Source organism: Salvia hispanica, chromosome 5 (genome assembly GCF_029641045.1).
Source record: "Salvia hispanica isolate PSC_SH4W2 chromosome 5, Shi_PSC_v1, whole genome shotgun sequence".
Classification (NCBI taxonomy): Eukaryota; Viridiplantae; Streptophyta; class Magnoliopsida; order Lamiales; family Lamiaceae; genus Salvia; species Salvia hispanica.
In genome coordinates, this window is record NC_142696.1 from 47,244,791 (window position 1) to 47,268,727 (window position 23,937).

Below are 23,937 nucleotides of genomic sequence, written 5' to 3' on the forward strand. Positions count from 1 at the left end.
ATCACCAACATCATCATCCACCATTTTTGCACTAACAGCTACTTCCAGTCTCAAAATTTCACCTCACCTACTGTGTCTTAGGAATTTTCAGATTACTGTCTGATATGATATCACTGCCAAAAACAAAAACTTCTTGATCCCATAAACAATGGAGTACTATAATAATATAAAAATCAATTCTTTAAAAAAATTGAAGGGCATGCTGTGTTTGATTAAACAAGACCACTGAACACAAGGACACCACCTGGATCCCACAGATTCAAATTTACTCCCAACTTTTCAAAACATTTTCCCCCTTTTCCAAGTTTCTTTATGGTACAAAAGGGTGCATCTTCTGTTGTGGCATTGGCCCATTATTTTGCCTCTCAATTCATGAAAAATACAATCTTGGTAATGAGTGACCAGTCATTATCTTAAGTACCTGAGAATTTATTACTGTCAACTTCCAACCCTTTTCATAAACTCCAAGACTCTTGATGACAGTGGAAGAAATATAATTAAGAGGGCTAAAAACAATTATGTGACACATCACATCAAAGCATGGTGTTTTATCTCTAAAAACACCATCTTTTTAGAATATAAGGGAATGTATAGGTTAGTAGTATAAGAGAATTTTGCTTTCCCATTTTTCAGTGTTAAAAAAGTGATCTTGGAGTGAGAGAAAAGAATCTAACAATATAATGAAGATGCCTGAACCTTAATAGCTTCCCTATTCATCCACACTCCAAAGAAAAGATACCTAAGTCTAAACTGTAAAAAAAACATATGTAGAGTTGTAGACTGTCCCAACACTAGGCATGATGAAAGATTGAGAATTTGCTCGTGACCATTTTTTACTTTAACAATTCATGAATTTTCTAGGAATTATTAGCAATATAAGTCTAGCATGGGAATTTGACATCACATAAATGATGTATCAATTACAATACTGTATGTATATATGTGATAGAAAGAGGAGTAACAAATATTCTCCCTTTGCAATTGGCCAAAGAGAACAGAAACTAGAAAACAAAAAACTAGTAGAGAGCCCCCCTAATAAACTATTGCTTTAATATTTTTTGTAATTTTTATATTTTTATGTATTTCTAGTAAGGGTAAGAGCAGTGTTACACAGATTGTTTGGTACACTAAATTACTACAAAATACTGTTCTCATGTAGTAAGCTTGATGAGAGGTCTATTCCACATGGTGGTCGCTTCAAATACAACAATAATGCAAACCCGTGGCCGATCCGGTGTTTGATTTTAGAGGGGCCCGGAATTGATAGATGTGAATGAACGAGAGAGAAATGAAGCGTGTTTTTTACTCCGTAAGGGGTAAAATTGTAAATTTTTAGAAAATAAGTTCTCAAAACTACATCGTTCAATGACTTTTTCCGTAAAATTATGCAGATTGGGGTGGCGGTCATAAAGTATTCGGTCGACTGTAAGAAAAAATTAGGCCCTTCTGAACCAATCGAATCAATTCAACCACTAGACTATTGAATCCAATAATTCTAGAAGTGTGTGTGTGTGAGAGAGAGAATTTCTTCTAAAGATATATGGAGTATGATGAACTGGCCACCATTTGCAATTGAATTGGGATATTGATGTTAATAAAACTGTAGACCTAACATGATCTCATGATCATTATGCTACTATATCATAGACTTTATTTTCTTCAAATGAATTTACACATTTTAACATTTATGAACACATGCAAAATTATCCAAATATAGTTGAGACTCAGATTTTGGGACCCTTAGCAATTTGATGAGATGTCATATCACTTTTTGAAAATATTGTAGGCAATTGGATAAAACAATGGAAACTGAAAAAGATAAGTAATAACCACTCCATACCGTTGAGGGCAAATGAAAAGTGATGTTCAATTGGAGGGAAAGAGGGTTTTGTATTACTACTATTTAAGAATAACTTGTCATATATAGACTGAGATTGAATTGAACCAAGATGAATTTAATCATATGGGGGGACAATGTCTCAAAATTATACATCAGACATTATATATTTAATCAAACAAATTCATTAGACTCAATATTATCTAATTCATCAATCGAACACCGAACAATATTCATTTGACTCAATATTATCTGATCCATCGAATTGAACACTACCACATTATAATATGTCATTAATTTGATTATGATAGAATAAAAAATGATAAATTAGAAAGGGCAAATATATAGCTAAGAAATCACAAAGTTTGATCAAATTTTAATCTGTCTTTGCTATTTTGAAAATTAGCCAGAAAAATCATGAAATTTCGATTTGTTCACAATTATTTCACGATAATATTTTTGATAAAATTATAATGGCAGTCGAAAAACTATATTAGAACATCACCGCATGTAAGTTAAACAAAGTCACATATTCATCGGAAAACGACATCGTTTATTTGAAAATTAAACACCAACAATATATTACACGTAACCTCACATATTCATCGGAAAACGACATCGTTTATTTGAAAATTAAACACCAACAATATATTACACGTAACCGAACAATTTTTTTTACTATATGATTATTGCGAAAAAAATTCAAATTTATAACTTTTTTTATTTTTTTAAATTGCAATTTAAACTATTATTTGATTAATCCAAGAGGTATGGTCGAGTGACATGAGACCGTCCATCCTTAACCAAATGGTCAAGGGATCGATCTCTGCCTTTGGATATGGAGCAGCTTTAGATCCTTGGGCTAGATGTCCCACCATTGAGGTGCCTACAAATCAGCACAGGGAATAGTCATTGGGAGCAGCTTTAGATCCTTGGGCCAACTGTCCCAGCCATTAAGGTGCCTACAAATCAATACAAAGAATAGTCATTGGGTTCGCTAGTAAATATCCTTGGTAATTAAAAAAAAAAAACTATAATTTGATTAAACTTTTATGAATTTTTTTAACCAACTTATCCCATAATATAAATGATGTCACAACTCACAACCATCACCATTCTAATGTAAACTAGGGATAATATAAATGATGTCACAACTCACAACCATCACCATTCTAATGTAAACCATATTATGTTTCATTTGCATTAAAAGTTGGGATGTAATTTCAATACTACTATATAAATAAAAGAAGTGAAAATGAGAGAAATAAAAAAGATAAGTATATGGCATGAAAGACAAAAGATGGTCACAGAAGCTCACGTGGGATAGTGAAGCACACTCGTGTTTGTGTTTATTTTAGTACTTCCCCACTCTAACAAAAACACTTGCTTTCATATATTTTTCTCTTCTTTTTGTGTTTTTGGACAAATCAAAATGTTTTCCCTCTGAGTATTAAATTCTCACTGACAGTGTACTCTATGTATAATTCTTGAAATTCGTACCAATTTAATTTCTTACCTATTATATTTTCTTTTTTAATTTGGTAAAAAATTAAATGAACCACTTGATAAAACTACTATGCGCATAACATTTGTAAACAATTGAAAAGTATGTTTGAGATTATAATTTATTCTCTCAAAGCATTATTTGCACTTGATAGAGGATTTCTCTGTCATTCTTTTAAAAAAATTAATAATATGATTTCCTATCTTCTATCACTCATGATGACTCGAACCTTACTTATTGATTGGAGGGGTTCATAGAAGGGGCGACTGACGAGGCCACCCATGACCATGCAACACATTCGACCCGTACAATTGCCGTCCCAAGCAGCCTCCCATCCGACCTAGTCGTCGCTCTCCCTCACCGATTATCTTAATTGCAACTTGTTGAGATATTTTCAAATGAATAGTCCAAAGTAAGAAATGTGAATTTGAAAATGATATTCAACTTGAAATCTCTTGTTTCATTTTTACTATATCAATTGGTTTGTTGGCATTGAGTGACGCAATTCCTAATTTCTAAGTAAAAAAATTGGGCGTAGTTTTAATTTACTGTATTTTTTAAAATCACCTAATTTTAATATTATGCAATCCAATAGGCCCAATAACTAACCGAAAGCCTGGCCCAATTCGGTTTACAGTTAGTTTCTGGCCCGGCCCATTATCTCTTTCTTTCCCACATCCAAAAAGCCACCGGCATTTTCTTGCGGTAATTACAGTACACGTATAAAATGTTTCACCAATATTTCAATTGAGTACAAAATGTTTTAAATAAATAAATATCATAAAAAAAATTTGATTAGTGTTGCAAATTAGTACATTTCATCTAAAAATCACTAACACTAATATTTTTTTTTATTTTTTTTCAAAATTATGTCCTAAAAAATATGATATTATTTCTCTAAATAAAACCTTATGCATGCCATATGAGTATTTTATTAAATAATGAATTCACATTTAACTTTCTGCTAATATTTGTAGCTAATTTTAGAGTCGAAAGGATGAAAATAAGAAAAAGTAACGATGTTAGTGATTTTTAGACGGAATGTACTAATTTGCAATACTAATCAAACTCTTTGTATGATATTCGTTAACTTAAAACATTTTGTACTCAATTAAAACATAGGTGAAACATTTTGCATGTAAAGTGTAATTATCCCGCATTTTCTTCCATTTTCGACAATGATATCTAAACATATTGTAGCCCGAGCCCGATTGCTAGCCCGGCCCGTTGGTCGTAGCTCAAAGCCCGCGAATAAGCTCCAAAGCCGGCGGTATTCATCAGCTCCGGCTTCTACTCCTTCAACGGCGGCTAATGTACCTTCAAAAAGCTCTTTGAATGAAGATGAGCTGAAGAAGTTCGCCGCCATTGCCGAGACATGGTTTTCGATTTTTCTTAAAAGAGGAATTGCATCTTCTGTTTGTTAATTTTGAAGATTTTTCGGTTGATTATGCGTTGTTGCTTTGTCAATTTGTTGAATCGGTGTTAGGTGGGAAGCTGAAGGACCGTTCAAGCCGCTGCACGCGATGAATCCGACGAGGCTTGCGTTTATTAGGTCTACGTTGTGTCGACATTTTGGGTGATTTTAGTTTGCTTTTGCAATTTTGCTTGTTTCTGTGTTGAGTGTTTTTCCCCTCTTTGAGGTGGAAAATTGGGTATTGCTTATTGAAACACGTTTCAGGAAGGATCCATGCTGTTCGAGGCCGTTTGAAGGATTGAAATTTGTGGATATTGGTTGTGGAGGAGGGATTTTGTCTGAGGTACTACTTTGGTGACCTTGAAAGTTGGCATGATTCATTGATAGATATTTGGAGTAGGAGTTTGCTGAAAATTGTTGTTTGATTTTTGTGAATTGGTTATCAATGGAGGTATACTTTTACATCATGATTCATGAAATGTGGCCGTAGATTTTCTAGTATTCATTCGTGTCTTGTGATGACTCCTTTCTGGCCTTCAATGTCCATTTTTATCATATTTCAGCCTTTAGCACGGATGGGCGCAAGTGTTACAGGAGTTGATGCTGTGGAAAAGAATATCAAGATTGCTCAGCTTCATGCGGTATGTGTTATTTGTATAATGGCTATGGCAATGGTTATCGTATGGTTTTATGATAATGCATGTAATTAGTTTCGTGCAACCATATATGGATTACTCATTACTGGAAAACTAGAACATGGGAGGCAAACTAGTAGAAGAGGATGATTGCAATTCGAGAAAATTAAAATCGAATGATTCTATCCATCAATATATTCACAAAACTGTCACTGTGAAACAAAAACTGATTTACCACTCCCAGCTTGTTGAACTTCTTGATGTGTTCCCTGCTTGATATTATAGGGATGAACTGAAACTTTTACCTTTTTATCAACCTGTCTACTTATACTTAAAAAGTGCATGCCATTTATATAACAAAAAAAAAGAAACTTATCCTATTGTTTATGCCAGTGAGAGTGTATATATTTTGCAGGATTTGGATCCAACAACTTCCTCTATTGACTATCTTTGTACAACAGCTGGTATATGTCATACTTCTATTTTCAGTGTGAAGGTTAAAATGATTGATTAGTAATATTTATTTCTTTTACATATTTTAGTCACTCTCTTGAGCGTGGAAACTTAATGATTTTGTATTTGCATATTATAACTCAGTAAAGCTCCTGTAGTTATTAATCGCCTATCAATTGTGAGGCAAAAAAGAATTTTCTCATTATGTATCAAGGGATGTTAGTACTAGACCAAAATATGACATATAACCATGTGTGTTGTAGTTTTACACCACATTGTTAATCAACCCTCTTAATTTTTAAAGAATTTCCTGATGATTGTATGTGGTATGCACATTTTCTGGGAATTAACGTTGGTAGACATATTATTTGATTCATTTTAAAAGATTTACTTTCTGGATTTCTATACCTATTCTTCTGAAGCTGATGCTACTGCTATATTTTGACAGAGAAATTGGTGGAAGAGCATAGGAAATTTGATGCTGTACTTGCGCTAGAGGTATGTTATTAATGTTTTAAACGAAGATGTTATAATGGTCTGATAGTCAACAATACTAGGGAAAATTTTGATCTCCCACGTGCAGTTTTTTTTTTATCAAAATTCAGTAAATCCATATCATCTGCTCTTTCATGATTCATGACTGAGCCAATGCACTCTTCAAGATTATAATATGAAATATAGGCATCTATATTTGCCTTCCTGTGCTACTTGGATTGTGGAGATGTCCATCCGATTGTTTACATGCTATCCAGGTAATCGAGCATGTGGCAGATCCTGCTGATTTCTGCAAATCGTTGTCGGCTTTGACTGAGAATGGTGGAGCTACTCTGATCTCAACGATAAATCGATCAATGAGAGCATATGCAACAACTATCGTTGTGGCAGAATATCTCTTGCGTTGGGTATGCTACTTTTCCATATTGCTTGAGGTGGTTAAGACATGCTTAGTCACCACAATGATGTCAATCCTACAAAAATAAAAAGAAACAGAAAGTTGTACATTTATTCTTTCATTCATCCATATTGAAATATCACAGCCCGTGAGTTCAACTTTTGATCTATTATAATCTCTAAAAGGTTCGAAGGTTTCTCCAAAAGTTCGACTAGGATATAGTTAGACATGGGTTGTGGAGTTGGCCGTAGTAAGAGTAGAAGAAAAACAATAGAATGGTGTCAGATATATTTTGACACTGCAGTGAAATGTTTGATCTTGTTTTCTGTACAATCACCGACCACATAATGCAATAGTATTCTTCATCTTCCTGCATCCCTTCATTTTTCTTCTCTATAATATCTTTACTAGGTTATTTAGATTCTTGGGGATTACACGCTCATAATCGTTTTGGCAAGCTATGCTTTATAAACTCGAACTGTGCAGAGGTCTAGTTTTGGCTCTACGCTTCCTGAGGTCCATATCTAGGCACTGTAGTAGCTGTCCTAACATGCATACAATCTTTCAGCTACCAGCAGGGACGCATGACTGGTCGAGCTTTCTCACTCCAGAAGAGCTAGTCCTAATTCTTCAGCGAGCTTCAGTTTCTGTAAGTTCGAAGCAAATCTCCATCCTTTCTGAAGTAGTGTTTCCTTTAATTCACGCGATGTAAACTGCTGCTTGCATTATCTTCCAGGTCCAAGAGATGGCTGGATTCGTCTACAACCCCCTGACAGGGCGATGGTCTCTCTCTGACAATATCGGTGTAAATTTCATTGCATACGGCACAAAGAACTTCGAATAGATCAGGTGAAATAGTGCAGGATTTGAGGATACTGAAACTTCCAATTACACATGATTATCTTATGTGAGTATACATTCTTTGAAATACAGTAGCAATTAAAACTTTGTTTTTGTATACTTCTCATCAATAACTAATATAATTTCTCTAAATTAATAAAATTCTCCATTCCCAACAATATTAGTTTACAGATGTGCAAAATACAGTATACAAACATGCATTCTTTATCAATAACAATAACAATATTAATAACAACAATAATCATAGTATTGCAATTGAAAAATTGCTCAATTTCATAATGGACTAATTAATAGAGGCATTTAAGAGTTCATTCCAAATGTCAGGAACTCCACTTAGACACCAATGGGTGCAGTCCAAATCCCTATGGCCTCCATGCCCATAAACAGATGGATGTCCATCAATTCTCAACTGTGATAATCCTGTGATCTTCTGTAAATAGACATCTTTGTCCATTGCTCCCAGAACTTTCTCCAGCACCACCTCTGCTGGGTGAGGGCTTCCCGGACTTTTTACTGGTAACGTATGCCCCGTGCACCTTTTCATGACCATATAGGAATGTTATGCTACATATTCTACGTGAGTATCATTTGTGAGCATCACTTTCGTTTAGCCCATATTAACACTAGCTTTATAAATTGTACGGAAAATCATAAGTCGATTTGTTATTTTCTTACGTGTCGTGATCAGGCGAAACGCCCTGGAAGAATACTTGAGTTTTGGTTGGATCAATGTTGGAATCGATCCATTTGGCCCATGTGTTGAGTGCTTTCTCATACGCAACCATGCGGTCTAGGTCTTTCACCGTCGTGTTTCCATACACAACCCAATCCCAGCTGTGACCAGGACAAACACAAACATGTAAGAAATTCGTACTATTAATTACTACTTCATCCGTTCCAAGTTAACCGATTTGTATTTCTTTTTGGGACGTCCCAAGTTAAATGAGTTATTTCTGATTCCTTGTTTATTCATTTATCTATTTTATTGTTTCTCACTCCACTTTATTCACCAAACACTATTTTCTTAATTCCCATGCCCAAAAGAAACGCCGCGATTAACTTGGGATGTAGGAAGTATATCCGAAACTTTGGAGGGAAAAACGAAAAAGGAATACTTACGGTTGTTTCCTGCCGGTGTGTAGCCACCAATGCCAAGAGTCGAAAATAACATAGTCCATTCCTCCCCAAATTTGGCTTGAACTTAGAGAATCCAACATTAGAACCCTCCCTCTATCCTCATTCTTAATATCCACCAAGAATGCATTTCGGTAGAACTTTAGCGACACATCGTAATCCTATATATATAGACACACATCATAACTACACACACAAGACATTACTATAAAAAAAATGTAACATGGGACAAAATACTTATTGACTACTCCTATTGTAGCAATAATCTCTTGGAGTTGTTAGATTTTACAAAGATTATGCAGTAATAATCTTTGGGAGATGATAGATTTTACTGAGGCTAGACCCGACGACTCATGCCTCGTCGCATCCATGCTATTGGATTGCACAAGGTAGACCCGATGTCATAGGTTGAAGCGCACCCAATACTTGCATGGGAGATCAACTTATAAACTCTAGTGATCGACGTTTCATCCTAAAATAACCGATGATATGAGTGATTCTCTAGGTATTTAAAGTGATGTATTTTTATTTTATGTTTTCGATATGAAAGGACTCACATGTGAATATCTTAACGAATATTCATCTCAAATGGGAAAACATGAGTGAAATTTTTTTTTCAAAAAAAAGTGTGATTAATCTTACATGAAATGTGAAGGTAGAGAGGCCTTGTACGGTCTTGGTGGTGTACTTAGCATTAGGTACAAGCACATGGAGCATGCATGTAAGAGATTGCCACTGATTAAGACTTAGAGAATCTCCAACAAACATCATCTGTTTGCCCTTTAATTTTCTCAAAAATTCCTCACCATTCAACCTACAATAATTCAATTATTTATTTAGATATATATGTTCATGAAAGAAATAAAATAAGGTATAAAACTCGAACAAGTAATAGAGGTCTGAGTCATGAGATCGCCACTCCATCGACTAGACCAACGTAACCTAAACCGTTCAAGTAGTTAAGGCTTCTAAAACCCAACAGAGTATACTGCCAGGTCATATCTAGTAGATCATGTTATGATCATCACAATCAGTATCATCTTTAAAGACTGAAATTGAAAAGAAAGAAAAAAAAATGTGGACAGAAATTGACAAAAGGATATGAAAATAACGTTATACCAGAAATTAACAAACGATGTGAAATAACGTTCTACCAATATATTAATTAATTCTTAATTTAAAGACATAGGCTGTATTCATTCACAATCAGGACCAATTATTCCAAAATTTTAATTATTGCTGGTGAAGAACGAATAGTCAATGCAATTTTGGGAAATGAGTAATTAATTAATTAAATTAATGGGATATTTGCTCCTAATAACATGGAACATTCAAAAAGTTGGATTTTTTTCACACGAACTTTAAATTTGACAAATAATATCACGAAGTTTACCCGAGTTTTGTATTTCCCACCAGCGAAAAAATTCTGGCTATATTAATAGATTTTGAGAACAATTTTGCAGTCGTGCTTAAAAAAAACTATCCTCAAAGATTAAAAAATTTGAAGCTCTCAGTTGTTGTCATGAAATTACGAAAAAAAAATCCGTATCATGATATTATTTGTCGTAATTTTTCGCCGGTGGAAAATACCAAAGACAGGTAAAGTTCGTGATATTATTTGCTAAATTTAAAGTTCGTGGCAAAATTCAACCTTTTGAAAGTTCTATAATATTAGGGGTCAATATCCCTTAATTAATACTCCATAAGCAAGTTGTTGAGAAATAGCAAGATCGAAATGGTCCAAAAGCAATTTTGTTGTCTATATTATGAGTCACATCACAATCGAAAAGGAAAACTATGACTCGAAGGTCATGTTTATCATCACATAACAAACTCTATGATAGCTTATTAGTTAAGTTCTACGAGTCTAAAAGATTATTGCAAATTGTTCTTTAGAATTGGATGGAAGGCTCATTACTTCAACTAGTCCTCGTATTTCTCAAATGGATCTTAGTTGCTACGAAACGGTATAGCGTATGCAGTAAAACTTACGAGTAAACCAGATATAAAAATAGCGTCTAGGGTTGCAATTCCTATATCATAAATATAGTAGTATAATTGTAAGACCCCAACATATTTATCAAAAGATAGTTTTTTAAGCCAAAATCATATATATAAAGTAAACGGATCAATGAATAGAATAGGGATTATGGCTACACGAGAACAATGCTAGATCGGATCCAAGAGAGTATATGTAGAAGTATTATAACCACCGGATACAAAATCTGGTAAAGTAGCACCTGAGTGGGAACGACCCTATTGATGGGTGCCGCATTAAGAGGCAGAGCCAGACATTTTACGCTGGGTCCATTAAAATTTTCATAGCATACTTAATACTAACATTTCTTTTAAAATCAAAGCAAAAATCAAAATAAACTTATAAATTTAAACAGATCTCAAAAAATCATATTTTTATTATAATTTCTTTATATTAATTTTAGAAAACAGAATATTTACATATAGAAATAAATCAGCATTGGATTAAATCTCCAGAATGAAACAAATTCATTATTCCCAAATTTAACTAATTAAATAATACTAGTATATTTAAAAAATTAAAGTTTCAACTTAAAATTATTCATATTTAATGACTCTATTTCCTTGTTTCTATATATCTATTATATTAAAGATTTATAACTCTCGTTTATTTTTTACAATTGCAGCGTTACATCTATAACACATGTCTAAACACGTTCACACGTTAGTTTAGAACGTGGTCACAAAAGAGTCATACCAAATACAAACAAAACATTGCATAAAATAACAAATTAAAAAAACAAATTAAGTTACCGCGGCAGGAGGCAACCGGCCGGCTGCCACCGGTAGCGGGTGTAGTCGGTGTCGGGGCGGCCCTTGAGGCGGCAGTCGAACTGCTCCTCGATGAACGGACACTGCGACGAGTGGTAGTACGGATACGAGGCGTCGACGACCCATTCACCGGAGAATATATCGCACCCTTTGTGGCCTATTTTGGCCTCCGCCTTCCATATCACTATGGCTAATAACAATGCCAATATTCCCATTACACTTTTTGTGTGTGTGTGTGTGTGTGTTTTTTTTGTGTGTGTGGTTTATATATCATGCATATATATATATATAGAGGGGGATGAATGTGTTGTGAAAATGATACTTATGGAGTGATTATGAGAAGAGCCAAGCAATTGGGGTGGAAAATCTGATGCTTTTTTAAATTGGGAAAACCGTGGTTAAATAGATCACGTATTTATATATTTTAATTTAGTCTTTTTGTGTGATTTTGTTCTTTTTCTAAGAAGAGTGTCAAAGGATAATGAAAGAAATCTTTTGACTATAGGGATATAATTGTGCAGTTTTTCGTTGACTTCTGGTCAATCTCATTGTCGTTGAAGTCGTAAATTTAAATCATAATTTTTCATTATTTTAGAATCGTCCCACTGCACGGATTGTAATTTTGGTGAAATTACTGGTGATGTGGCAATCGGAAAAATTTTACATGGACAAAACGTTATGTTAACAAAACGACGTCATTTGGAGAATTGTCATTTAAATCATATAGTATTTCGGAACAAATTCATAACTTTGGAAACTAGAAATTAAAAATCACAATTTTTAATGTTTTGCGATTGTCTTAGGGGTCCTAAATTCGGAGAAATTGATGGTGATGTGTGGCAGCCGGAAAATCATACTATGATAAACGTTCGATCAGCAGAGAGGCACAACCATGGCCGCCGGGAGAGAAGAATGTTGTATAGGATTTTCATTTATTTAACCTTTTATTTTATAAACCAAATTTTATGATTGTGTTTCATATTTTATGTTGTTGTTTCATGCTAGTATTTTATTTAGTTTATGCGGAATGCCAAGTTACTAATAAGCAAGTGTAATATATCATTGTATACATATACATATCTCTTAATGATAATTACTTAACAAATACACACACACACATTGCTGTTTAATTAACACATAACAGCTATCTGTATATTTAGACCTACATGTATGCCTTCCTCAGCCACCGTAGCCCGGAAAGTTTGGGAATCTTAACGCAAAGCAGCCCGTCCCTGCACCACAAACACATCCTCATCAGATTATAATTTGAGATGAGACAAAGGAAGCATTTTTACACAGGCAGAATTGCCAGATTTTCGAGACAACTGAACATTTGAATTCTCTGTACTTTGCTAGTAAACGATGGATTGCATCGACCGAACAGATGACAAAAATAACAAGCATGTATGAGTTGAAATGGTGGTTTATTTTCTTGCATATCACAAGATTCACAACATTGACAAGAGGTCTTTTAAAACCATCAGAAAACGGAAGCATACTTCAAATATCCGTGGAACGAAAGAGAACTCCAACCGCGAATAAAAGCTGAGACTTACTGAATTTCTGCTGATACGTTATCCTTTTGTGCGTTACTAGGAAGTGGCCAAACAATGTGATATGGCCCCTGTGAAATCTCCCTTATGTGATAAGTCATGATCGGCTTGCTGGAACATAGTCCTCCACCACACGACCAATTTAGCCGGTTGCCACTTATAACCAGGCTGTCAGATAATAATTCATCGTTACGCCTCAACTAAACCAGACTCAATGCAGCATTCATATTGGAAAAATCCATGACATAGACAAGATAAAAACGCAATCTAACAGTAGAAAGTATGAAGCTGGAGCGATGAAGGTTGAAATGAATCACAAAGATGCATCTTACCTTTGGTCATCAACCTCTACCTTCACATTGTCCCTGCTAACACCGGGAATTTCTAACGTGATGACATAATTGAGTCCAGATTCTACAACATCCATTCTCGGTGACCACTCGGATCCTGTAGAATGAGGCAATATCCAAAAACAATGCAACATTCTCTTCAAATCGATTGGAACTCATATTTCCACGAGAGCAATCCAAACAACTAGTTTACTCACCTGTTTGTGCAACATTACGAGCCTTTTCCACAGACTGCAACACGGGCTTCCCTTCTTCAGTAGTTGGCCTTGCAAACACGGGACCTTCTGGAGAAGGGTCAGTATATCCGCAACCTTGATCCATTTTGAAAGCTTCCACTTGAGCAGGTCTAGAATATGATGGTGCAGCATCAAGGGCAGTAGACCCCTTTTGTCCAGAATCCGTGGCTTGTGAAGGAACGCTGGGTTGCACGTAGTTCCCCTGCATAACACGAAAAAAGGAGTGAGTTACAACTTACAACACCCTTTGAATGGATCAACATGACAAAATTACATAAACATCTAGGGGACCTGTTCATGTAAAGCCGGTCTCATGTAGCAACCTTGAGAACTCGATCCTTGCCGGGCAAAGTGCATCCTGTTGTCGTATCTCCGGATGACAGAGTTCAGACTATTGCTACACCTCTAAAAATGTGAATCAAGAAGTGGAAAACTGTTAAACATATTGTAATAAAACTGAGGAAATAAAGAAGCATGAAACAGAGACATATAAATATCCTCTTGTAACCTACATCTATAATGAAAATATCAGAAAAACAAAATCATCGAATAACTTATATTCTTATAAGATCTTCAGTCTTCACTATATTTTCTGTTTAACCTGTTATAAAATAATTTCTAAATGCACAATTTCAATGAGCAAGATCTCTCCTTTTTAGTAGAAATGGAACACTAATACATTCAAATTTCCATCATAAACGTTAATCATACATTTTCCTTTTCATTCTTATTCTAAACACAGCTCTCTCTCTCTCTCTCTATCTCTCAAGAAGATACACAAGAATCCATATGTAGTATTAGTAGTTTAAACTAAAAAGGAGGCTAAAATTTGAACCATAAGTAAAGAACCAAAACAAACCAGAATTGGCAGTAAATATCAATAATTATTGAAGATTATTGCATAAACTAAACAAAAATCAGTATAATACACAACCAGAAACCGATTTCAGAGTAGAAATTGCGATATTTTAATTGAATAAACAGCATAAAACGAAAAAATTGGGGAAAGTGCAATCACCATGGGGAAAACGTGGGTAGCAGTGGCTGATATATCTTCATGGATAGCTAAATGGGATGCAATAATATTGGCTCTTCTTCTCACAATTTCACTCTGCATTTTCACAAACACTTTGGTTAACCAACCACACTGCAGCGTTTCTGCTGAAGGAATTGCTCAATTTAAGATTGGGTTTCCAGATATTTTGCCATTGTGATGTGAAATGTTGATTTTTTGTGAACACAATGATTTGATTTGAGCTGAGAAAAGCACCATTGACCCATTCACAGAGAGAAAAAATCTCCCTCCAAAAATATCATTTTTGAAGCTGTGACGTGTCATTTTCTAGCTCTGAAATTATTTTTTATAGGGAATTATCCGGTGAAATATGGATGGATTAAAAATACCCCCTCCGTCCCATAATAGATGACATACTTAGAGATTGACACGAGATTATAGGAGATAGTTGTTTTATGTGTTAGGTGGATAGAGAAAATAGTACTCCTTCCGTCCTTCTGTAGCTGAGTCGTATTCCTTTTTGGGTTGTCCTGCTGTAGCCGAGTCATTTTCTTTTTTTACAAAAAATACTTTACTATCTCTTCATGTCTCTACCTTTTTCCTTTCTACTTTATTCTCTTTTTACTTAACTCATTTAAAACAATTTTTCTTAAATCTCGTGCCAAAAAGAAATACCTCTATTACAGAGGGATGGAGGGAGTATAGATTTATTTTAGTGTGAGAGAGCTTTTTCCATAAAAGAAAATGTGACATCTTTTATAGGACAGACCATAAAGGAAAATGTGATATCTCTTATTGGACGATGGGAGAACAAATTTTCAAGCATCCATTTGTACCACTGTAGGATGGAGTAATTTTTAAATTCAAATTTTCATACAACTATACAACTTGTGACTTTTCTGCCGACTATATTTAATTTTACATGTGCTATAATTGATGTATAAAAGATAGGATTCAAAACCATGTGGAATCAATTGTACAAATATAAATGGGAGAAATTAATCAACTAGGTGATAATTAAAACTCCTAGTGTGAAAGTGAGAAATAAAAAGAAGAAACAGTATAACCAATCAAGTAGAGATCCCTTCTTTCTTAACACAATATCCAACCTTTGCTTGAAAAATGAACCACAAATCAAGCTGAGCAACTTTTTTCCATTTCCTTCTTTTTTCTCTGTATAGACAGAGATGGCTTATGCAGCTCTTGTCTCCCTCACAAACACCATAAACCAAACCCTCAATAGTAATCTATATTCCATCTCCCCTGAAGAGAAGCAGCAAATCACACCTCTCCTTGAATATGTCACTCCCTTTCAAGACTTCCTTGATAAGTTTCCAGACAAATTCAACAGTTTGGAAGGGAGAGTGAGGGATTTAGCAAATGCAGCAGAAGATATCGTAGAATATCTTGTGTTGGAAAAAGTTTATCCAACTCCTGATGAAGACCATCAAAGTGAAAAACATGAACTAGCACAGCTGCAAAATGTGATCAAGGAGATTGATTTGATTGATAAAGAAGTGAAGGAAATTGAAGATACCTCAAGATATAAAAGCATTCAACGTGGTGCTCATAGCTCATCATCAACTTCAACTGCTCCTCTCATTCACAAAGATGCCATGGTTGGTTTGGAAGAGTATGTTTTGGATCTAAAGGACCGGATCTGTGGAGAGCCATCCAAAAAGCTGTATGTCATTCCTATCTGTGGCATGGGTGGCATCGGTAAAACTACTCTAGCCAGAAGTGTTTATGATGATCAATTAATTATGGAGAAATTTGAGATTCGTGTTTGGGTCACTATATCACAAGATTATAGTGCAGAGAGAATACTTTCAAACATCCTAGAGTGCTTGAAAGAGTTCAACAAAGATGAAAAGAAAAAAATCGACAATGATGTATCAGTGCACCAAATTTTAATGGGAAGGAGATATTTGGTTGTGATGGATGATATGTGGAGCACGGAAGCATGGGATATAGTTAGAGGAGTACTACCTGATAATGGTAATGGAAGCCGTGTCATGCTAACCACAAGGTTGTATGGTGTGGCTTCCTACCCGGATCCTTCGTGCAAGCTCTACGAGTTGGGATTATTGGATGCAGACCAAAGTTGGAATCTTTTGAAGCAGAAGGTGTTTGTAGATGAAGATTGTCCTCGCGAATTGGAAAGCATTGGGAAGGAAATCGCAGGAAGGTGCAAAGGGTTGCCTCTTGCTATTGTGGTGATTGCTGGACTTCTATCCACGGTCAGGCAAGATCGAGCTTCGTGGAAGGACATTGCTGAAAATGTGAAACTTGGAGATACTGTGGAACATGGACAGATTGGAGATATACTATCTTTGAGTTATGCCCACTTACCTCAATATTTGAGGCCATGCTTCTTGTACATGGGATCCTTTCCGGAAGATCATGAGATCCAGGCACAGAAACTCATTAAATTATGGGTCGCTGAGGGTTTTCTGAGATATCCAATAGACTCTGAATCCTTTGAAAAGGTGGGAGAAGAGTGCTTGGAGGATCTCATCAAGAGAAACCTTGTTTTGATCACAAAGAGGAAACGTAATGGTGGAGTCAAAAGTTGTCGTCTCCACGATCTGATGAGGGATTTCTGCATAAGAAAAGCTCATGAAAGTAAGTTCTTTTTAAGCAAGTTTACCTTTGATGTTGCGTATAGATATTTCGAGGAGATTAATTTCACAGAGAGAATAAAAAATCAACGCCGTGTAAGCATTAATTCTTCCTATCTAAGTTACCTTTCGAGATGTGATTGCTCAACCATCCATTCCATCAAATGCTCCACATATCGTGTGGTAAATCTGGAGTGTCTCAAGAGAGTCAGATTGCTGAGAGTGTTTGATGCAGAAGTAGTTGATGTGGAATGCTCACCATTTCTAGCTCAACTGTATGAGCTATTCCATTTAAGATATCTTGACATTAGATTTAGTCATGGCATTCCTACAACCTTATCAAAGCTTCAAAATCTGCAAACTTTGATCATTCGTGAGCAAACCCACGGCTTTGGCAAAGCAAGTGATATCTGGTTGAGTTGGGGCATGCCACAGTTAAGACATGTTTACTTCTATGGTACGATTCATTTTCATGATCCAAATGAAGTATCTTGTTCTCTAGAAAGCCTACAAACACTCTCCTATGTATCTCATTGGAGTTGCCGTGAAAGGGTCCTGAAAATGATTCCAAACCTGAAAAAGTTGAAGATTGATTGTTCAGGCCGTGTTCATAGTGGAGCTCCAGCTTGTTTGGATGATATGGGACATCTGCATAGACTTGAGAATTTGGAAATATATGCAGGCCACTGTGTACGATCTCGGCCAAAATACTATAGGTTCACTTTTCCAAGTATGCTGAAGAAGCTGACTCTGAAGGCTCTGGAATTCCCTTGGAATGACATAGTTGTTGTTGGTTCGTTGCCAAATCTTCAAGTACTTAAATTAAAAGGTTGTACTTGTGATGGCGGCACATGGGAGACAAGGGAAGGAGCATTTCCAGAGTTAGAAGTTCTTCTGGTTGAAGATTCGAGGTTTGAGCATTGGATCACTGAAAGCATCCATTTCCCGAGGCTCAAACGCCTGCTGCTTTATTCTTGTAGTTTTCTCAATGAGATTCCAAATGATATTGGAGAAATTCCACCTCTTGAATTGATTGAGATTAAGGGTTATGCGAAGAAGTCTTTAGTGGAGTCAGCTGAACTGATACGAGAGGAACAAGAAGATATGGGAAACAACACTCTTCAAGTTGTCTGCATTCCTAAAGTCACATCTAGTGGAAGTTTTTATTCTGATGAGGTATTCTATAAACCCTTTTACCTAAATATGACAATACCAGAACATTTTCTTTTAAGGTGCATGGTTGAAATTGACATGTAGAACTTGGCTTTTTTCCCCAGTATTTTGAGGATGAGGGCTATGATGATCAAGATCTATGACAAGGATGATTTACCTTCCTCACGATTCAGATTCAAATAGGATGAATATGTGTTAATGCTTTATCAAAGAGACATTCACTGATGAGGTTTTCTTAAGTAATGTATATTGTGGAACTTGTTTCTATTGGTTAAATTTAAATCGTTCTGTAATTGAATGCTAATATGATACTATGTTGTTTCCTTACTGTTAAAAGGTTCATAACCAGAAAGACACACAAGAATCACATATGTAGTTTAACCAAAAAAGAGAGGCTAAAGTTGAATTGTAAGAAAGGATAAATATCAAGAAGTATTCACAAATTCTCTTGAAGATAATTGCATAGATAAAACTCAGTATATAATACACAACCAGAAACTCTAGTGGAGTTAGGTGCAACATGTACCGATGAAGAAGAAGGACAAATATGAGGGTTAGCTTGAAATAGCAGCAGGCTTACTGAGATCAAGGAATTTCCCCCACAACAAAATTTTGCAGCAACTATATCAGCTGCTAGGGGATCAGATGAGTAAAGCAGCTACATATATATCAATGGTGTACTTGGCTAACTTAACTGCTAATGATAAGTCGCACCAGCATGAACTAGAAATTAGTTTGAAAAAGTACCTCATTTCAATAGACAGAGCACCAAAATAGGCTAAACCTTGCACATGCATCCCCCTGTATCCGTATCCAAGAACAAGACGATATTATATTCACAGGCCAAGCCAAAGGAAAGCAGAATACTGTAAGGTGTCAATGAATTAGATCATTCATATTTCTAGACAATCTCTTAAATCATTATGTGCCTTTCTCCTGTCATTTTAGGACTTAAGAGTCGCAACAAAAGGTTTTAAATGAAGTAATTTTTACATTTTGACCCATACGGAGACAACACAAAAAAAAATATGAGATCAGCATCCTTTACCTTACATGATAAATCGGGAGCTTCCTGTCTTCTTGAACAGATAACGATATCAATGGAGATTTTCAATTCAGACAACTATTCAACATGTCACCAATAATCACCACAGGAACAAAGCCCATCTTTGAAGTGGTGGAAACGATTAGAATCCCTCACGATAATCTCTCTTTCTGTGAGTTTTGATATGAGCTTTGTGAAACTATGACAGTCCCCACATACACGCAGATTCTTGTATATCCTAATACAAGTTTTAGGTGGTGTGTTGAGAATGCCAAAGATAATAGCCAATCTTTCGCTGTGGTGTGCAAGGATATTTTCTTTCTCATCCACTTCAACGTCCTGAAGTACAAAACTAGTGTCGGGGGTATAACCAAGGCCTTTTATCTTAGCATTTATTTTTCCTAGTTCTTCAAGTATCTTTTCATACTGTGGGTGAGACTGATTGCCTGAATAAAAGACTTCTATCTTGTTATTCAGTTCAATTGAGCTCCACCCTGGAGTCTTCCACAAGCCTCTATCCCGAGCCAGTGATCTCACTTCATTCACCCCTTCCCATCGTCCAAAGTTTGCATAAAGATTTGACAGCAACACATAGTGTCCAGCATCTTGTGAATCAAGTTCAAACAAGTGACTCGAGGCTTTTCTACCCATCTCCACATTTCCATGGATCCTGCATGCGCCAAGTAGAGCTCCCCATATTGACGCATCAGGTTTCATAGGCATGCTCTCAATGAAGTTATATGCAGTTTCTAAAAGTCCAGCCCTACCAAACATGTCTACCATACAACCATAGTGCTTCAAAGTAGGCATCATTTTATATTCTTGCTGCATCACTTGAAAACACCATTTTCCCTGATCAACCAAACCGGAATGGCTACAAGCATTCAATAAAGATAAAAAGGTCACGTGATCTGGCTTCACTCCTTCGTTTAACATTTCCTCAAAAAATTTCAATGACGTCTCTCCAAGTCCATGAAGTCCATGACATGAGATAATGGTATTCCAAGGTACAGAGGTTTCCCTAGATACCTGATAAAATAAGGATATCGCCTCACTCAACCTCCCACATTTTCCATACAGGTCAACAAGACAAGTACCAACAAAGACATCCAACTCAAGGTTTTCCTTGAGCACCTGACCATGGATTTTCATTCCATCTTTCAAAGCTCCAAGATGAGAATATGCCGGTAAAATGGCAACCTGTGTTCCTTGGTTAGGTTTCAAATCCTCATTTTCTTTCATCCAATTGTATACCTCAACAGCATCAGCAGCAAGACCATTTTGAGCATAGCCCGTGATCATTGTATTCCACGAGATCACATCTTTATGAGAAAGTCTCTCAAAAACCTTCCGTGCAGAATCAGTAATACCTAATTTGGCATACATGTCAATAACTCCATTTCCAATCACTATATCTTCTGTGATCCAACACTTCCTTGTGATGAATCCATGAACAGATTTAACCCATAAAGGGTCCTTCATTTGAGCAACACAGGAAGACAAGCTGACTACAGTCAGCAAATCTGGTTGAACTTTATTCGCTTGCATCTGATGGAAGAACTTGATTGCAACATATGGATGATTATTTTGCTCATATGCTGCAATTATGGAGTTCCATGACACTATATCTCTGACATGCATATGGTCAAAGACGTTTAGGACACATTTTAATTCACCAAATTTGGCATACATATTAATCAAGGCATTGGAAACAAATACATTAAACTCCAAACCATGTTTTATGACAAATAAATGGATCAACATCCCCCTTAATAAGTCATTCAGTTGCGCACAAACTGAGAGTATAGTAGCAACGGTCACTGAATCCATCTTCACTCCCTCCAGTATCATGTCATCCAAGATACTTAATGCCTCTTTAGCATTATCATTCTGGAAAAATCCAGAAATCATAGAATTCCAACATCCTGTATCACGAAATGGCATGTCCTTGAAAATTGTATATGCTTTACCAGCAAATCCAAAACGGCAATACATATGCACCAAGGAAGAAGCCACAAACACATCCCATTCCAACCCTGATTTCAAAATATAGCAATGCAAGCTTGTCCCGTCAATTAAAGCACTACAAGCTTTCAACACAGGGGGGAAAGTATGAAAATCAGGTCTAACATCAGTTCTTGACAACATCTCAAATGCACATTTCACTGCTTTACTGGACTGGCGGTTTCGGACATAAGCTGATATCATTGAGTTCCAAGTGTAAGAATCCTTGTCTCGGACTTGATCAAAAGTATACCGAGACAAGGAAACATTGCCAAAATAGGAATGCATATTGATAAGCCTGGTGGCGACAAATGAGCTTTTACCTTTCCCTGATACAGTAAGGAGAGCATGAAGGTGCTTGACATCCTCAGATTTTGTGCAAGCTCTAAATAGAGCCTCAACATCAATCTCTCTGGTTCTTTCATTATTGCCATAACCCAAATTTCTAGTGCAGCTCACACTATAACAATGGAAGAGGATGCAACTTGACCTTGACAGATAGTCTAAAGAAATCCCACCCTTACAGGCGGGTAGTCGTCTACAAACAAAAATAAATAATTTAAAATGATGAACAACTAAGATAGCAGAAACCAAAAAAAAAGAGAGTTGAAGTATTTGAAGTGCCAAACCGAAGAGTTTTACTGTACTCCTCATATAAAATATTTAGATACCCCAAGTATATTTCTAAGTTCAACCTCACAAGCACATTAAACACACATGCACATAGTAATATCTATCGGAGTTAAAGACATTAAACTCTAAAATGTGCATACAATACCTTTGCATGCCCAACAAGTTCGATTTACTTATTCTCTCACTCTTGAACCTTATTCCTTCCTTTGTAGCTTGAGCTTGGGTCTTTTACACCTTTTGAGTTAAGCAAAAACTTATATAAATACTTTTTGTCATACAAGGTAAACATCATATATAAACCTTCCAATTTTTCATTTAAATATGAAGGTCTAATTATATTTTTGAGGTGGGACTGGTTGAATCGCCGGCTGCCCAGGTCTTCCCGGTGAACACACGTGCGAACTGCCTCACTTGGCCAGGATGACTGGTCCCACCTCGTTATCGTAGTGAGTGTACATATATACATTTAAGACTATTAGTTCTGGAGTTTAACATGATATACAAATTGCTTACTTTAGCAATTCAAAATAAACAACGAACTTTACTTCTTTTTCTAAACTCTGGCCTTATACAAAATAGAGCCGATATGCTAAATTCCATCTAACAAACGGTTACCAAGCTTAATTTATAGCATTAGTCTAATATATATGCTCATTTCAAGCATAAAGGCTAGAATTCAGAGTCCCCTATTTAAAAGATATTCTAGGTTAGGCGATCAGATAATATAATGTCTTTAAAGAGAGTTGGCTAAAAATCAGAAGGAATCCAATGGAATTTACCAGAGACTGACATTTTATTTTCTCCAAACATGATTACATTTCCATTTTGAAAGTCCTATTTTATTTAAATTCATTTAGTCAAGAGACAAACTCACAACTTCCACAATTTATCGCCTTATCGAACATATAATGCTTCTCCGTGTCATCATATTATTAACAGCTGCATAACAAGTAAATGAACACAAATAAAAGTATTACCAACTGATAGTGACAAATAAAATTTTATGATTCTCCAGATACCTTCCTAGCTTCTGTTAAAAACTCCTTATACTCAACTGCCAATCCGCAGACTAACACCATAAATAAGCACGAAAACTCAAAAGCTACAACTTAAAGCAATATAATCCCAGCAAATAATAGGCCACTTTAACTATTCCAAAAGGTTATGTTTTTAGTTTACATTCTTGTTTAAATCAAGTCCAAGTCTTCCCAAAAATACGTATATAACCAAAACCAATACACTACAAACCATCTTCCCCAATTCAGTCTAGCAATGATTTGGCTTAAAATATTCAATCTAGGATTTCATTTGGCTCGATTTTAATACTCAAAACATGCTTAATTCAGTATAATCCTTGAATTACATAAGCACCAACAATTCATCAAATAATTCACAAGGCTTTCCCAGAGGCAGTGACATATAATTTCAAGGTTTTTAGATGTTTTAGAGTTAACAATACAGTACCTTGCTTCAACAGTAATATTAAGCGAATGAATTTCTTGCTTGAACTTGAGCTTCAAATTGATGGAGTTGGAGAAGGGAGAAGACAATAACTGGACATAGAAGGAAGGCGGCAAAGGCGGAGGTCACAGCGGCGCTAAAATACGGCGGCGGCAATTTCGCGGCGACAGAAAGATGGAGGAGAAATGGAGATTTAATTTTAATTTTATTTCTTCAATATTGGACTAGAAGAGTGGGCCTTAATTTTGAAGCCCAAATAAATGCATAAGATTATTAATTATAGATGGTCCAGTTTTTATTTCTATACA

General features: G+C 35.7%; 5 protein-coding genes across 25 annotated transcripts; 2 read left to right on the top strand and 3 right to left on the bottom strand.

The window, feature by feature from the left end:
• The first annotated feature begins 4,484 nt into the window (after window positions 1–4,484).
• LOC125188019 (ubiquinone biosynthesis O-methyltransferase, mitochondrial) lies at window positions 4,485–8,381 on the top strand. 4 transcript variants are annotated; one of them, XR_007170689.2, is made up of 10 exons: window positions 4,485–4,719; window positions 4,828–4,917; window positions 5,020–5,098; window positions 5,319–5,396; window positions 5,806–5,854; window positions 6,292–6,341; window positions 6,596–6,745; window positions 7,304–7,384; window positions 7,472–7,642; window positions 7,921–8,027. XR_007170689.2 is itself a non-coding variant. In XM_048084748.2 (10 exons), exons 1-9 carry the CDS (start codon window positions 4,520–4,522, stop codon window positions 7,577–7,579), a joined length of 885 nt encoding a protein of 294 aa, XP_047940705.1. In that variant the 5' UTR covers window positions 4,485–4,519; the 3' UTR covers window positions 7,580–7,584; window positions 8,285–8,381. The 4 variants fall into 4 exon arrangements, 3 of the variants coding, with proteins under 3 accessions (XP_047940705.1, XP_088914547.1, XP_047940704.1); XM_048084748.2 differs by lacking the exon at window positions 7,921–8,027 and adding an exon at window positions 8,285–8,381 and having other exon boundaries at window positions 7,472–7,584; XM_089058421.1 differs by having other exon boundaries at window positions 7,472–7,584.
• Window positions 7,719–11,879, bottom strand: LOC125188017 (protein trichome birefringence-like 43). Its single transcript, XM_048084746.2, has 5 exons — window positions 11,521–11,879; window positions 9,373–9,544; window positions 8,716–8,891; window positions 8,272–8,430; window positions 7,719–8,132 (listed from the first exon to the last, which is right to left on the bottom strand). Exons 1-5 carry the CDS (start codon window positions 11,751–11,753, stop codon window positions 7,880–7,882), a joined length of 993 nt encoding a protein of 330 aa, XP_047940703.1. The 5' UTR covers window positions 11,754–11,879; the 3' UTR covers window positions 7,719–7,879.
• A 694-nt stretch (window positions 11,880–12,573) lies between these two features.
• On the bottom strand, window positions 12,574–14,884 carry ACD32.1 (alpha-crystallin domain 32.1). 2 transcript variants are annotated; one of them, XM_089058422.1, is made up of 7 exons: window positions 14,696–14,884; window positions 13,969–14,082; window positions 13,639–13,879; window positions 13,424–13,538; window positions 13,095–13,259; window positions 12,887–13,006; window positions 12,574–12,770 (listed from the first exon to the last, which is right to left on the bottom strand). In XM_089058422.1, the coding sequence occupies exons 1-7, from the start codon at window positions 14,792–14,794 to the stop codon at window positions 12,701–12,703; spliced, it is 924 nt and encodes a 307-aa protein (XP_088914548.1). In that variant the 5' UTR covers window positions 14,795–14,884; the 3' UTR covers window positions 12,574–12,700. The 2 variants fall into 2 exon arrangements, with proteins under 2 accessions (XP_088914548.1, XP_047940706.1); XM_048084749.2 differs by lacking the exon at window positions 12,887–13,006 and having other exon boundaries at window positions 14,696–14,875.
• An 853-nt stretch (window positions 14,885–15,737) lies between these two features.
• EMB2758 (Tetratricopeptide repeat (TPR)-like superfamily protein) lies at window positions 15,738–23,842 on the bottom strand. Of its 17 annotated transcripts, none has more exons than XM_048084742.2 (8): window positions 23,633–23,842; window positions 22,314–22,402; window positions 21,859–22,073; window positions 19,535–21,729; window positions 17,440–19,287; window positions 16,682–17,294; window positions 16,230–16,391; window positions 15,738–16,126 (listed from the first exon to the last, which is right to left on the bottom strand). In XM_048084742.2, exons 2-4 carry the CDS (start codon window positions 22,319–22,321, stop codon window positions 19,622–19,624), a joined length of 2,331 nt encoding a protein of 776 aa, XP_047940699.1. In that variant the 5' UTR covers window positions 22,322–22,402; window positions 23,633–23,842; the 3' UTR covers window positions 15,738–16,126; window positions 16,230–16,391; window positions 16,682–17,294; window positions 17,440–19,287; window positions 19,535–19,621. The 17 variants fall into 17 exon arrangements, with proteins under 17 accessions (XP_047940699.1, XP_047940695.1, XP_088914545.1 ...); XM_048084738.2 differs by having other exon boundaries at window positions 17,440–17,886; window positions 19,234–19,287; window positions 19,540–22,073; XM_089058419.1 differs by having other exon boundaries at window positions 17,440–18,388; window positions 19,234–19,287; window positions 19,540–22,073.
• Window positions 15,880–18,753, top strand: LOC125188012 (putative late blight resistance protein homolog R1A-3). The gene is made up of 2 exons (XM_048084725.2): window positions 15,880–18,489; window positions 18,591–18,753. Exons 1-2 carry the CDS (start codon window positions 15,880–15,882, stop codon window positions 18,627–18,629), a joined length of 2,649 nt encoding a protein of 882 aa, XP_047940682.1. The 3' UTR covers window positions 18,630–18,753.
• Window positions 23,843–23,937: the final 95 nt, after the last annotated feature.

Bases quoted from the DNA above. Each gene is read 5' to 3' on its own strand.
- ACD32.1 (XM_089058422.1), bottom strand. From the start codon at position 14,794: ATGCAGAGTGAAATTGTGAGAAGAAGAGCCAATATTATTGCATCCCAT. The intron at 14,083-14,695 runs GTGATTGCACTT...TCACATTTTTAG, and splicing joins CTACCCACGTTTTCCCCATG to AGGTGTAGCAATAGTCTGAA. The intron at 13,007-13,094 runs GTAAGTCTCAGC...TGGTTTTAAAAG, and splicing joins AACGTATCAGCAGAAATTCA to ACCTCTTGTCAATGTTGTGA.
- LOC125188019 (XM_048084748.2), top strand. From the start codon at position 4,520: ATGATATCTAAACATATTGTAGCCCGAGCCCGATTGCTAGCCCGGCCC. The intron at 4,720-4,827 runs GTTTTCGATTTT...AATCGGTGTTAG, and splicing joins GCCGCCATTGCCGAGACATG to GTGGGAAGCTGAAGGACCGT. The intron at 7,385-7,471 runs GTAAGTTCGAAG...ATTATCTTCCAG, and splicing joins TTCAGCGAGCTTCAGTTTCT to GTCCAAGAGATGGCTGGATT.
- LOC125188017 (XM_048084746.2), bottom strand. From the start codon at position 11,753: ATGGGAATATTGGCATTGTTATTAGCCATAGTGATATGGAAGGCGGAG. The intron at 9,545-11,520 runs GTAACTTAATTT...GAATTATTGTAG, and splicing joins GCCGGTTGCCTCCTGCCGCG to GTTGAATGGTGAGGAATTTT. The intron at 8,892-9,372 runs GTAAGATTAATC...CTATATATATAG, and splicing joins TCTCTACCTTCACATTTCAT to GATTACGATGTGTCGCTAAA.
- LOC125188012 (XM_048084725.2), top strand. From the start codon at position 15,880: ATGGCTTATGCAGCTCTTGTCTCCCTCACAAACACCATAAACCAAACC. The intron at 18,490-18,590 runs GTATTCTATAAA...TTTTTTCCCCAG, and splicing joins GAAGTTTTTATTCTGATGAG to TATTTTGAGGATGAGGGCTA.